The following is a 12,562-nucleotide window of genomic DNA, read 5'->3' on the forward strand; positions in this document are numbered from 1 at the left end:
AATGGCACGACTATCCTTTCTGGGTTTAGAAGATTCTACACAGTTTGGACAGGGGAACCTTATCAGGGGTCACAATTAAAATTATCGTTATTGGTTTCTAGCGGCGCACTGCTTCTCCGACAGATCTCACGACCACCAGGTTGACGTGGTTGACTATCGAGTGGTTGCAGGAACCCTCTCCTCTTCCTGGACTTCTACAGACATAGGCAGACAGCAAGCAGAGGTTTGTTTTTATTTATCCACAGTTTCACAAAGACAAAATTTTGTATATACTTTTGTTGAAAATCCGGTAAAAGTTATTCCTATTTCCATCCAGCATAAATATTTTCTATCCCTTGTATTTTCCGTAATTTCTCCGTTAGTTATCAATAGATGAGCAAACCTACATTCAATCTCTGTCTTTTTACGTTAATGTTAATTAAATTACCATGTCAATCATCTTAACGTAAATAATATTAATAATTTGAAAGTATGTTGCCTGATGTATGCTGATGATGCGGTGCTGATTGCTAATAGTATAGAGCAGTGTTCCGCAAAGTGTGCTCCGCGGCACACTAGTGTGCCGTGGCCATTTGTAAGTGTGCCGCGAGTCCCGCGTCACTTCTCACAAAGTGCTCTGTAAATCGGTCTTTACTTTTCTGTGCGGCGCAGCGGCCGGAGGTGGCGTGGGTGGGACTCGATCGCTGCGAAGTGGCCGTGTGCTACGCCGCTACGCTACATTATCACGTGTGCTACACTACATAAGTGGGGTGCTATTGCTACATTATCACGTGATTGCGCACGAGCTATCGGGGTGCATGCGCGTGACAACATAACATTACGAATTACGACGGCGACTTTGCGCCCGCTTGTTTAGTAGTCATTCGTTAATGCTAGTGTTTGGTTGTGTTGTCGCGAACTTAATTGACTTTTTTAATTGCAAAAAAATACCCCATATTACGTGTATATAATGGATAAATTCGTTAAACGTACCGCAAGTTTGTCAAGTGAAACTAATGATTCCCAAGAAGAAGCAGAGTCAACAAAGAAAAAACCTAAGCTTTTTGATCGGAAATACGATGAGAGCTATGTGCGTTATGGCTTTATATATTGCGGTGACGAATCGTGCCCAATCCCAAAATGTCTTGTTTGTGGAGAAACTTTGGCTAGTAATTCGATGGTGCCCAGTAAACTTTCACGACATTTAACAACTAAACACCCATCGGTGGCTCACAAAGATAAAGCCTTCTTTGAACGTATGAAAGACCAGTCTAAGAAACAGGTAACTCTCATGAGTTCGTCTTTCAATACATCAAGCAAAGCGCAAAAAGCAAGCTACGTGATCGCTAATATGCTGGTTAAATCGATCTTCTCTCAAAAACCTCATTCTCTCGATGAAACTTTAATTACATGTCTGCAAAGAAATTGTCAAAATTATGATTAGCCAAGAAGCCGCTAAGGAAATCGAAAAAATACCTGCGTCAGCAGATACGGTCTCACGTCGCATTAATGAAATATCCACCGACATTCAATCAACGTTAATTGAAAAATTAAGGCTAAGTGGAGTTTTCGCGCTACAAGTCGACGAGTCTACTGATATCAGTGGTCACGCGCATCTCATCACAAATGTGAGGTACACGGATGGATATGAAATAAAAGAGGAGTTTTTATTTTGTCTGCCACTACCTGGTTATACCACCGGAAAAGAAATATTCAGAGTAACAAACCAGTACTTCAGTGAACATAATTTGGAATGGCGTAACTGCTTAAGCATTTGTACAGACGGAGCAGCAGCTATGACAGGAAAAATTAGGGGATTTATAACCAGGGCTTCTGAAAAAAATCCTAATATTAAAAATTTACATTGCTTTTTACACAGAGAGGCACTGATGACGAAGTCTCTGCCTGATGAATTGTTGTCTGTCTTACAAGAAGTCGTCAAAATTGTCAATTACATCAAGTCGCGACCGCTGAACTCTCGTCTGTTTAATGCATTGTGTCAGGAAATGGGAGCAGATCATCAGTCACTTCTGTTTCATACAGAAGTACGATGGCTTTCTCGCGGAAAAGTGCTTTCTCGGATTTACAAGCTGAAAAATGAGACCCAGACATTTATAGAAACCCAGGGTTTAGACTTTGCTTCTCTATTTAAAAAAGAAGAATGGGTAGCAAAACTTGCATATCTGGCGGACATATTCGCTCAATTAAATGAGCTGAACAAAAAAATGCAAGGAAGAAATTGTAACATTTTAACGTCTTCGGACAAGATTGAAAGCTTTCGCGCTAAGTTGGTGCTATGGATCAGCCACGCTACCAATGGTAGTAACGAAATGTTTCCAAATGTCATGGCTGCCGATTCAGAAAAAAAAGTGCAGGCTTTGATAGTGAAACACTTGGAGCTGTTAGCAGAAAAAATGAACTCATATTTTCCTAAGTGTGACCTGCAACCTATGGACTGGGTAAGAAATCCATTTTCGGAAAGCATTTCCCTTGGACATTTACCAATAAACGAGCAGGAAGAATTCATGGAGCTTAAAACTGATCGGACACTAAAATTAAAATTTTCTGAAACAGAGTTAGCACATTTTTGGCTCCACGTAAAAAATGAGTATCCACTGCTGTCAAAGCGAGCTATTGCAATTCTATTACCATTTGCCACGACCTATTTATGCGAATTGGGGTTTTCAACTCTCACAACGATAAAGTCAAAAAAAAGAGAACGCCTGAGGACGATCGACGAAGAGATGCGAGCAGCGTTATCAACGATTGTTCCAAATTTTGATCGTCTGTGTTCAGTTAAACAGGCTCACATTTCGCATTAAACATCTTTTCATGTTATATTGATTTTAATAATAAATATTAATAAAATATTGTTTTCGGTAAATTTTGGTTCGGAGTGGCCACGCTTATTACGAATATTTTTTAGAAAAAAAACTTTAGATATGCCGTAATTACTATAAAAGGAAACTTTTTGGCTTGGTGGCGGCGGAAAAAGAGGCATTTTAATTATCAATTGCGTAAAATTAAAATTCACTTCTCGAACCGATTCGGTGACAGTTCGCGGTCATTCTGTCACTGTTATGTGATAAATATCAATCATAATTACACAAACCCGGCTAGACAAACCCTGCTTTGCCAAACAAACCATTCAAAACCTGGGATGTTTTTTTTAAATTATGATGACATGCAGCTTTCGTAGTTTAACCTCAAAGTTCGCCGTTATTCGTAATAAGCCTAGCCAATCCTATCCAAAATTTACCTTGTTTTTTTTTCTTTGGTGTACCGTTAAAATTTCTTGATTAGTTAGGTGTACCGTGAACATAAACAGTTTGCGGAACACTGGTATAGAGGATCTACAGTCTCTCGTGTCTAGGATGAACCAAGTATGTATGAAGAATGAGTTAATGATGAATCTAAGTAAGTCTAAAGTGATGGTGTTTGAAAGAGAGAGTACGAAAACAGTGTGCAATATAGTTGTGAATGAGGAATACTTGGAGCAGGTGGATGAGTTTGTGTATTTAGGAAGTATGTTCTAGAGAGATGGGAAGGCTGACAGAGATATTGAAACAAGGGGAAATGCAGGGAACTCCATTCATGGAGGACTGAACGCGGTTGGTGTCAGCATTATATGCAGCAGTCCACAATGGAGTGCTGATACCTACCCTGATGTATGGAAGTGAGGCATGGAACTGGCAGAGGAAGGATGAAAGTAATGAAATCCCTGAGGGGAGTATGTGGTAAAACCATGTATGATCGTGTGAGGAATGTGGAGATCCGCAAAGAGTGCAAGACTGATGTAAGCGTAATGAGTAAGATTAAGAAAGGGACGCTTAGATGGTTTGGGCATGTAGATCGAATGAGCGAAGATAGGAGTGTAAGGAGGATATATGATGCAAATGCGAATGGTAGCAGAAGTCGGGGACGCCTGAGGAAGACATGGCACGATCAAGTGAATCAGATACTCGAGTCGGGCCATGTCAAGAGTCAGAATAATAGAAGAGTATGTATGAGACGATGTATGAATGTGAATGAGGCAAGGAGTGTGTGTGTTGTTTGGCGGTCCGTCCTCTCTGCCTGAAACGGCGTGATGGTTAGTTAGTTAGTTAGTTATTTTAATAATTATTATTCCTATACTTTCAACGCATGTTATTTATACTTTTGTACTCATACTTAATTTTTTTTTAATTATTTCATACTATATTTTTTGTACACTATGTACTTTTAATTTTTAAAACTATTTTTTAATAATCATTTAAAAAAATAGTATTAAGTTGTTGGTTATCTTTCAGAGGCGTACATTCCCTATAGGAACAAATAAGCACTGCCTATCCTATTCATATATACAGCGTTGCATTTATCACGCTGGAGTTAATATATGCCACCATTTTTTTTTTTTTTTTTAAATAACGGCATTTATAAAGTCCGGTGTGTATACAGATTGGCCGGTCCTATAAAACTAGATTAAAAAACATATGTAAAAGTTAAATGAAAACACAATCACTATTTGCTAAAAATCATTCAATCAATGATAACAAATAACCAACTCCGCTACAGATACAAATAAATACTGGAAACTCAATATTGTCTTTCAGAGCCGTTGGAAATAAATACAAATTAATACTGGAAACTCAATCTTTTCTTTCAGAGCCGTTGGAAATTAATACAATTTCTAATAATCCCAAAGCTTGTTTCGCTCGCCACTCCTAGATATATCTAACCCAATTATTATAGAACACAAATGCATGAATACCCCCCGAGTTTTCCGAATTGTTAACTTGGAAACACCTTACTTTAACGATATTTGTTTAAATTCAAACTATAAAATAATTGGAGAAAGCTTTAAAAGATTATAACAATGAAATCTTTACGACTCTGGCATATTATGTAAGAAAGTCGGATAATTCTTGTGTATTTCCGCTTCTCAATAAAATCCAAATAAATGGAATATTTCTGAAAGTATCCAAAAACTAACAACTGTTTTTGAAAGGTGATGAATACGCTATCAAATTTTATTAGAAATAAACATATTTTTTTCTAAATATTAAATAAAACATAAACAAGTTTTAAAAATGGGTCGCTTGACAATTTTTCGTCTAAGCACGGACATGTATTATTGGCAAAAGTTTTAGTTAAATCTTTTTTATTTTATTTCGTAACAAATGGTCGGAACAGAACCACCAACCCTTCTGCATTCAAAGAAACAGCAAACATAAGAACAGTTTACAAGGATGGATAATAAGAGACTCGTGGGCTTCACAGAGAGAGTTAATTCAGCTGGTTAGTTAAGTTACTACTTCGTTAGTTATTAAGATAGTAGGGCCTTTACTTAAAGTAGGTGAGATACGGTTTATTTATTTTATTTATTAATTTATGTCTATTCTTGAATACACATTTTACAAATGATTACAGTGGTTTATATTGTAGTACAGAGAAAAAAGTACAGAAAAAGGTATAAAAAATAAAGAACATAGGTTGATATAGGTAAAACTGTGTGTGGGTGATATTTTATGTTACGTGAACACCTCACTAGGAGAACCTGTGCTGAGGTGTGACAGGTATTTATGTGTTGTAGTAGAAAGTTATTATTTTTTTTTTCACACACATATATTGAAACATGAAAACACACATTTATATGTACGTGTGTGTATTTTTGGATAATTCTTGAAGAACGTGTATAATATTTAATTTTACTTATCATATTTTGGTTATGTTTGGTTTGGAATTATAATCTTTTGAATAAAGTGAATATCTTGATTTTTTATCCAGGCTACGATATGTTTTTTGACAAAGTTTGTAGATATTGTATTTGTAGTCATTAGTTGTTTCAAAGTAATGGGCATACTGTTAAAAAGTTTGGTTGCGTAGTATTGAAAGTGTCTTTGTCCGTGTGTGGTGTGTGTTATCGGAATTTTATATGGCTTTTGCTTTTTTATTTTTTTTATTGAATAAATAGTTAATACATAATATCAACAAACAAGTCCTGCTAAGCCGATTGAATTTGCTTGTCAACAGGTGCTTAAAGTTAGTTTCAAATACATTTTTTAAAGTTATAAATTACATCTTATATCTACAGAATTAACAATTTTTCATACATATTAAAATAAATATTTTTTTTCGTATAGCCAATTTTTCACCATATATTTAACCTTATTCATAGATTTACATTGCTTTATAGTGTCAGGTAATAAATTAAATATCTTCGGTATGTTGTATTTAAACGTTCTCTGTCCGTATTTATTATTAAATTTCGGAACTATTAACCCGTCATTGCGCGTGAATCTAGTACTGTATTTATTTTCTAATTTTTCTTTATGCTGCGGGGTAAATATATACTGAATTATGATTTTTTGCCATAGTATAGCCTTAACAGGTAAAATTTTGGCACTCTGAAACAGCAACGGTGTATTATGTCTCTGTTTAAAAATATTAGGGACGACTAGTAATTTTACAATTGCGTTTTGTACAACTTGGACTTGTTTCAGATTGGTTATACTAGTATTTCCCCATATGGTTAATCCATATCTTATAATAGATTCTGCCATTGACATATAAATTATTTTAAGTGTTTCAATTGATAGGAAAAAATTTATTGTGTACATTCTGCCAGCAATTGATCTGAGTCTTTTACAGGTTTTTTTAATATGTTTGTCCCATTTGAAAAAGCAATCTACTGTAACACGAAGATAGACATATTCTGTAACTAATTCTAAGCTTTCACATTTACAATTAGTCGGGATATTTTTATGGATGCAATTAAAACTATGAGAAATAATATTAGGATTAAATTGAAATCGGGCATTAGGTGATCTTATATGCATAACTTTTAGCTTTTTAGTTTTTTTAGCATTTATCAATAGTCCTGCATCATGTGACCATTTACAAAGTTGATTAAAGTCAATTTGCATGAGTTCAATTGCAATTTTTAGATCTTTATGTGATATGACCAATGCCGTATCATCTGCAAATACAAAATATTTAACAAAAGAGAAAAGTTTTTTCATTATAGTTACATAAATTATATATAGTGTAGGTCCCAATATGGAACCTTGTGGAACTCCTGCAGATACATTCTTTGTTTTACTAAAAGTATTATTTATTTTGGTACATATTTTTCTATTTCTAAGATAATCTTTAAATAAATTTAACACATTTCCTCTTATTCCAATTTTTTCTAAGGTTTCTAGCAGTTTTTTAGAGTTAATTGTGTCAAAAGCTTTAGAGTTATCGATAAATAACACAATAACATGTAATTTATTATTTAATTGATTATTTATGTAATTGGAAAAATCTTGCAGTAATTTTTCAGTATTTTTTTTTCTTGAAAGCCATATTGATTTGGATCTATGATAGCGAATTTTTCAATATAATTATTTAATTTATTTGATAAAAATTTTTCGAGAATTTTTTCTAACGCAGGTAGTATACTAATAGGCCTATAATTTCCCAGTTCAATGTGTTTTCCACCTTTAAATATTGGTCTAGTAATGCTACATTTAAATTCTTGTGGAATTTTTGCTTGCTTTATTATCGTATTGATTAAATGAGTAATTATTGGCCCAAGAGTTTTTATATTTCTTTTTAAATCAAACATTCTTATATTGTCAATACCTGTGCTTTTAGAGTTTTTCATTTTTTTAACAATGTTTTCAATATCAGTTATAGTAGCTCTTGGTATAAATAAACTGTGAGGCAGTTCTTCCAGTACAATATTAGTAGCTTTGTGATTGCATTTATGTAACATGTTGCTGATGCTATCCGAGAAGTAATTCACAAAATCATTTGACACAGAATCCTCAGTTCTATCTTTTAACATATATCGTGTTATTGTTTCATCACAATCGTTTTTGGGTTTACGTCCTAAAATATTATTTATCACATCCCAGGTTTTTTTTTGTATCATTAAAACAGTTTTTAAATTTATTATTATAGTAGTTAGTTTTATCTTTATTTATAAGTTTATTGACAAGGTTTCGTGATTTTTTGTATTCTGTTTCATATGTTTTGTTTGTTGGTGTACTTTTCCATTTTTTATATTGTTTATCCCTTTTATTTATTTGACATAATAATTCACTGCTTACCCATTCATTTATTGCATAAGGTCGTGTTTTCGGTTTTTGCACTATCGTTTTAGAACTGCTCTTGTAAAATTTATTAAATAAAGATTTTATTTTTTCATATAATGAAATACAATCCTTATCCTCTATAAGTTTACTCCAGTTATAATCTCTGATATGTCTATCAATATCCCTTTGTGAGATGTTTTGAATATATTTATTTGCAAAGTCTACCTGACGTTTATGACATTTTATATTAATAGCAGTGATAAAATGATCGGCAATATTATTTTCACAGACGCAAGCTGTTATTTTCTTGCCTCTAAATTTGGCAAATATATGGTCAATACACGTGCGAGTAATTTGTCCATTTGATACAGCTTCTCTGGTTACTACATTTACTGCTTGATTTGTAATATGAAGATTATTATGGATTAGATGTAGGAGAGCAGTTTTGGCGTAAAGTTGTCTTATTGACATTACGTCTAGAGTTTAAAATAGGGTTAAAAATGTACTTTTGAATTATGTATGTTTACTAATTTGCAGACTTTCCTATAATTTATATATTTGTTTAATGTTGCAGGTGCGAGCAATTCGGCTACCGGAGGAATACGGAGGGGATGCTTTACACTGGCAAGATGACGTCGCCATAGTGCAGCTAATGACTGCCTTCAATTTTACTGATACGGTGCACACCGTCTGCCTGGACCTGGCAGACATGGACATGTACACCAGGCAGACCAGTCCAGGCAGTGTGGGCAAGGTAATTGTCTTATTTAATAGTGGGGCAGTCTTAGTATCAACTGTATTGTGGACTTATCCAAAACTGACAAGACGACGCGACGTAGCAATTGTCCAACTAGTAAGTGACATCGTTCACTTTTACTGACAAGGTGCCTGATGGCAGACATTTCTTCCTCTTCATAAGAGGACAGTATTGGTATGATACAAATAACATAGACAAGATTAAAGATACCTTCTCTGGTGTGAGAGATATTAGAAAATGTTTTTTTTTTGTTTTGAAATTTTCTAAAATTATTATCTAGTATTTTTTTTTAAATTTAATTGAAGTCAAATTTAATAATATAATTATCAAGTTCTGCAAGTATTTTTTGGTTTTTGTTATTGTTACAGCTGTTTCGGCTTTCGAGGCCGAAAATGGCCTAAATGGAAAATGGCCAATATTGGCCAAATTATACAATTGGAAAATAAAAAAAATTAAATGGAGTTCTACGAATTAAACACAAAAACAATAAATATAATATATTATCTGGTAGGAATGTGAGGTGAAAACACAACCAATTATATTCTATTGTGACGTTTGATCATTAACTGTGACAACTCATGGCAGATTATTTTAATAAAGGTAATTAATAAGGATACAGAATTAATTTCCACCCTCGTAGTTGAAATGTGCAATGAATTGGTAAAAAATGCGCAGGAATCATATGCACAGTGTACAGTTAGGCATGGAGGTAGTTTACAGTTAGGCCTGGAGGCAGTGTACAGTTAGGCCTAGAGGCAGTGTACAGTTAGGCATGGAGGTAGTTTACAGTTACGCCCGGAGGCAGACTACAGTTAGGCATGGAGGTAGTTTACAGTTAGGTCTGGAGGCAGTGTACAGTTAGGCCTGGAGGCAGTGTACAGTTAGGCATGGAGGTAGTTTACAGTTAGGTCTGGAGGCAGTGTACAGTTAGGCCTAGAGGCAGTGTACAGTTAGGCATGGAGGTAGTTTACAGTTACGCCCGGAGGCAGACTACAGTTAGGCATGGAGGTAGTTTACAGTTAGGTCTGGAGGCAGTGTACAGTTAGGCCTAGAGGCAGTGTACAGTTAGGCATGGAGGTAGTTTACAGTTACGTCCGGAGGCAGACTACAGTTAGGCATGGAGGCAGTTTACAGTTAGGTCTGGAGGCAGTGTACAGTTAGGCATGGAGGTAGTTTACAGTTACGCCCGGAGGCAGACTACAGTTAGGCATGGAGGTAGTTTACAGTTAGGTCTGGAGGCAGTGTACAGTTAGGCCTAGAGGCAGAGTACAGTTAGGCATGGAGGTAGTTTACAGTTACGCCCGGAGGCAGACTACAGTTAGGCATGGAGGCAGTTTACAGTTAGGTCTGGAGGCAGTGTACAGTTAGGCATGGAGGTAGTTTACAGTTACGCCCGGAGGCAGACTACAGTTAGGCATGGAGGTAGTTTACAGTTAGGTTTGGAGGCAGTGTACAGTTAGGCATGGAGGTAGTTTACAGTTACGCCCGGAGGCAGACTACAGTTAGGCATGGAGGTAGTTTACAGTTAGGCATAGAGGCAGTGTACAGTTAGGCATGGAGGCAGTGTACAGTTAGGCCTGGAGGCAGTGTACAGTTAGGCCTGGAGGCAGTGTACAGTTAGGCATGGAGGTAGTTTACAGTTAGGTCTGGAGGCAGTGTACAGTTAGGCCTAGAGGCAGTGTACAGTTAGGCATGGAGGTAGTTTACAGTTACGCCCGGAGGCAGACTACAGTTAGGCATGGAGGTAGTTTACAGTTAGGTCTGGAGGCAGTGTACAGTTAGGCCTAGAGGCAGTGTACAGTTAGGCATGGAGGTAGTTTACAGTTAGGTCTGGAGGCAGTGTACAGTTAGGCCTAGAGGCAGTGTACAGTTAGGCATGGAGGTAGTTTACAGTTACGCCCGGAGGCAGACTACAGTTAGGCATGGAGGTAGTTTACAGTTAGGTCTGGAGGCAGTGTACAGTTAGACATGGAGGTAGTTTACAGTTAGGTCTGGAGGCAGTGTACAGTTAGGCATGGAGGTAGTTTACAGTTACGCCCAGAGGCAGACTACAGTTAGGCATGGAGGTAGTTTACAGTTAGGTCTGGAGGCAGTGTACAGTTAGGCATGGAGGTAGTTTACAGTTACGCCCGGAGGCAGTCTACAGTTAGGCATGGAGGTAGTTTACAGTTAGGTCTGGAGGCAGTGTACAGTTAGGCCTAGAGGCAGTGTACAGTTAGGCATGGAGGTAGTTTACAGTTACGTCCGGAGGCAGACTACAGTTAGGCATGGAGGCAGTTTACAGTTAGGTCTGGAGGCAGTGTACAGTTAGGCATGGAGGAAGTTTACAGTTACGCCCGGAGGCAGACTACAGTTAGGCATGGAGGTAGTTTACAGTTAGGTCTGGAGGCAGTGTACAGTTAGGCATGGAGGTAGTTTACAGTTACGCCCGGAGGCAGACTACAGTTAGGCATGGAGGTAGTTTACAGTTAGGCATAGAGGCAGTGTACAGTTAGGCATGGAGGCAGTGTACAGTTAGGCCTGGAGGCAGTGTACAGTTAGGCCCAGAGGCAGTGTACAGTTAGGCCTGGAGGCAGTGTACAGTTAGGCATGGAGGTAGTTTACAGTTACGCCCGGAGGCAGACTACAGTTAGGCATGGAGGTAGTTTACAGTTAGGTCTGGAGGCAGTGTACAGTTAGGCCTAGAGGCAGTGTACAGTTAGGCATGGAGGTAGTTTACAGTTACGCCCGGAGGCAGACTACAGTTAGGCATGGAGGCAGTTTACAGTTAGGTCTGGAGGCAGTGTACAGTTAGGCATGGAGGTAGTTTACAGTTACGCCCGGAGGCAGACTACAGTTAGGCATGGAGGTAGTTTACAGTTAGGTCTGGAGGCAGTGTACAGTTAGGCATGGAGGTAGTTTACAGTTACGCCCGGAGGCAGACTACAGTTAGGCATGGAGGTAGTTTACAGTTAGGCATAGAGGCAGTGTACAGTTAGGCATGGAGGCAGTGTACAGTTAGACCTGGAGGCAGTGTACAGTTAGGCCCAGAGGCAGTGGACAGTTAGGCCTGGAGGCAGTGTACAGTTAGGCATGGAGGTAGTTTACAGTTAGGCCCGGAGGCAGTGTACAGTTAGGCATGGAGGTAGTTTACAGTTAGGCCGGGAGGCAGTCAACAGTTAGGCCTGGAGGCAGTGTACAGTTAGGCATGGAGGTAGTTTACAGTTACGCCCGGAGGCAGACTACAGTTAGGCATGGAGGCAGTTTACAGTTAGGTCTGGAGGCAGTGTACAGTTAGGCATGGAGGTAGTTTACAGTTACGCCCGGAGGCAGACTACAGTTAGGCATGGAGGCAGTTTACAGTTAGGTCTGTAGGCAGTGTACAGTTAGGCATGGAGGTAGTTTACAGTTACGCCCGGAGGCAGACTACAGTTAGGCATGGAGGCAGTTTACAGTTAGGTCTGGAGGCAGTGTACAGTTAGGCATGGAGGTAGTTTACAGTTACGCCCGGAGGCAGACTACAGTTAGGCATGGAGGTAGTTTACAGTTAGGTCTGGAGGCAGTGTACAGTTAGGCATGGAGGTAGTTTACAGTTACGCCCGGAGGCAGACTACAGTTAGGCATGGAGGTAGTTTACAGTTAGGCATAGAGGCAGTGTACAGTTAGGCATGGAGGCAGTGTACAGTTAGGCCTGGAGGCAGTGTACAGTTAGGCCCAGAGGCAGTGGACAGTTAGGCCTGGAGGCATTGTACAGTTAGGCATGGAGGTAGTTTACAGTTAGGCC

The 12,562-nt window shown here is 38.0% G+C and overlaps 1 protein-coding gene across 2 annotated transcripts in view; it reads left to right on the top strand.

Annotated features, from left to right (window-relative positions):
- LOC149408994 (chymotrypsinogen B-like) overlaps positions 1 to 12,562 on the top strand; it is a 44,399-nt gene that overhangs the window by 15,349 nt on the left and 16,488 nt on the right. For both annotated transcript variants that reach the window (XM_089650255.1, XM_089650254.1), the window contains exons 3-4: positions 102 to 223; positions 8,617 to 8,796. In XM_089650255.1, the coding sequence (XP_089506381.1) occupies positions 102 to 223; positions 8,617 to 8,796 (302 nt within the window). The remainder of the gene's footprint in view (positions 1 to 101; positions 224 to 8,616; positions 8,797 to 12,562) is intronic.

The sequence above is a fragment of the Hesperophylax consimilis genome, unplaced genomic scaffold (genome assembly GCF_061612785.1).
Source record: "Hesperophylax consimilis isolate HC1 unplaced genomic scaffold, BYU_Hcon_1.0 scaffold_39, whole genome shotgun sequence".
In the NCBI taxonomy this organism is placed as follows: domain Eukaryota; kingdom Metazoa; phylum Arthropoda; class Insecta; order Trichoptera; family Limnephilidae; genus Hesperophylax; species Hesperophylax consimilis.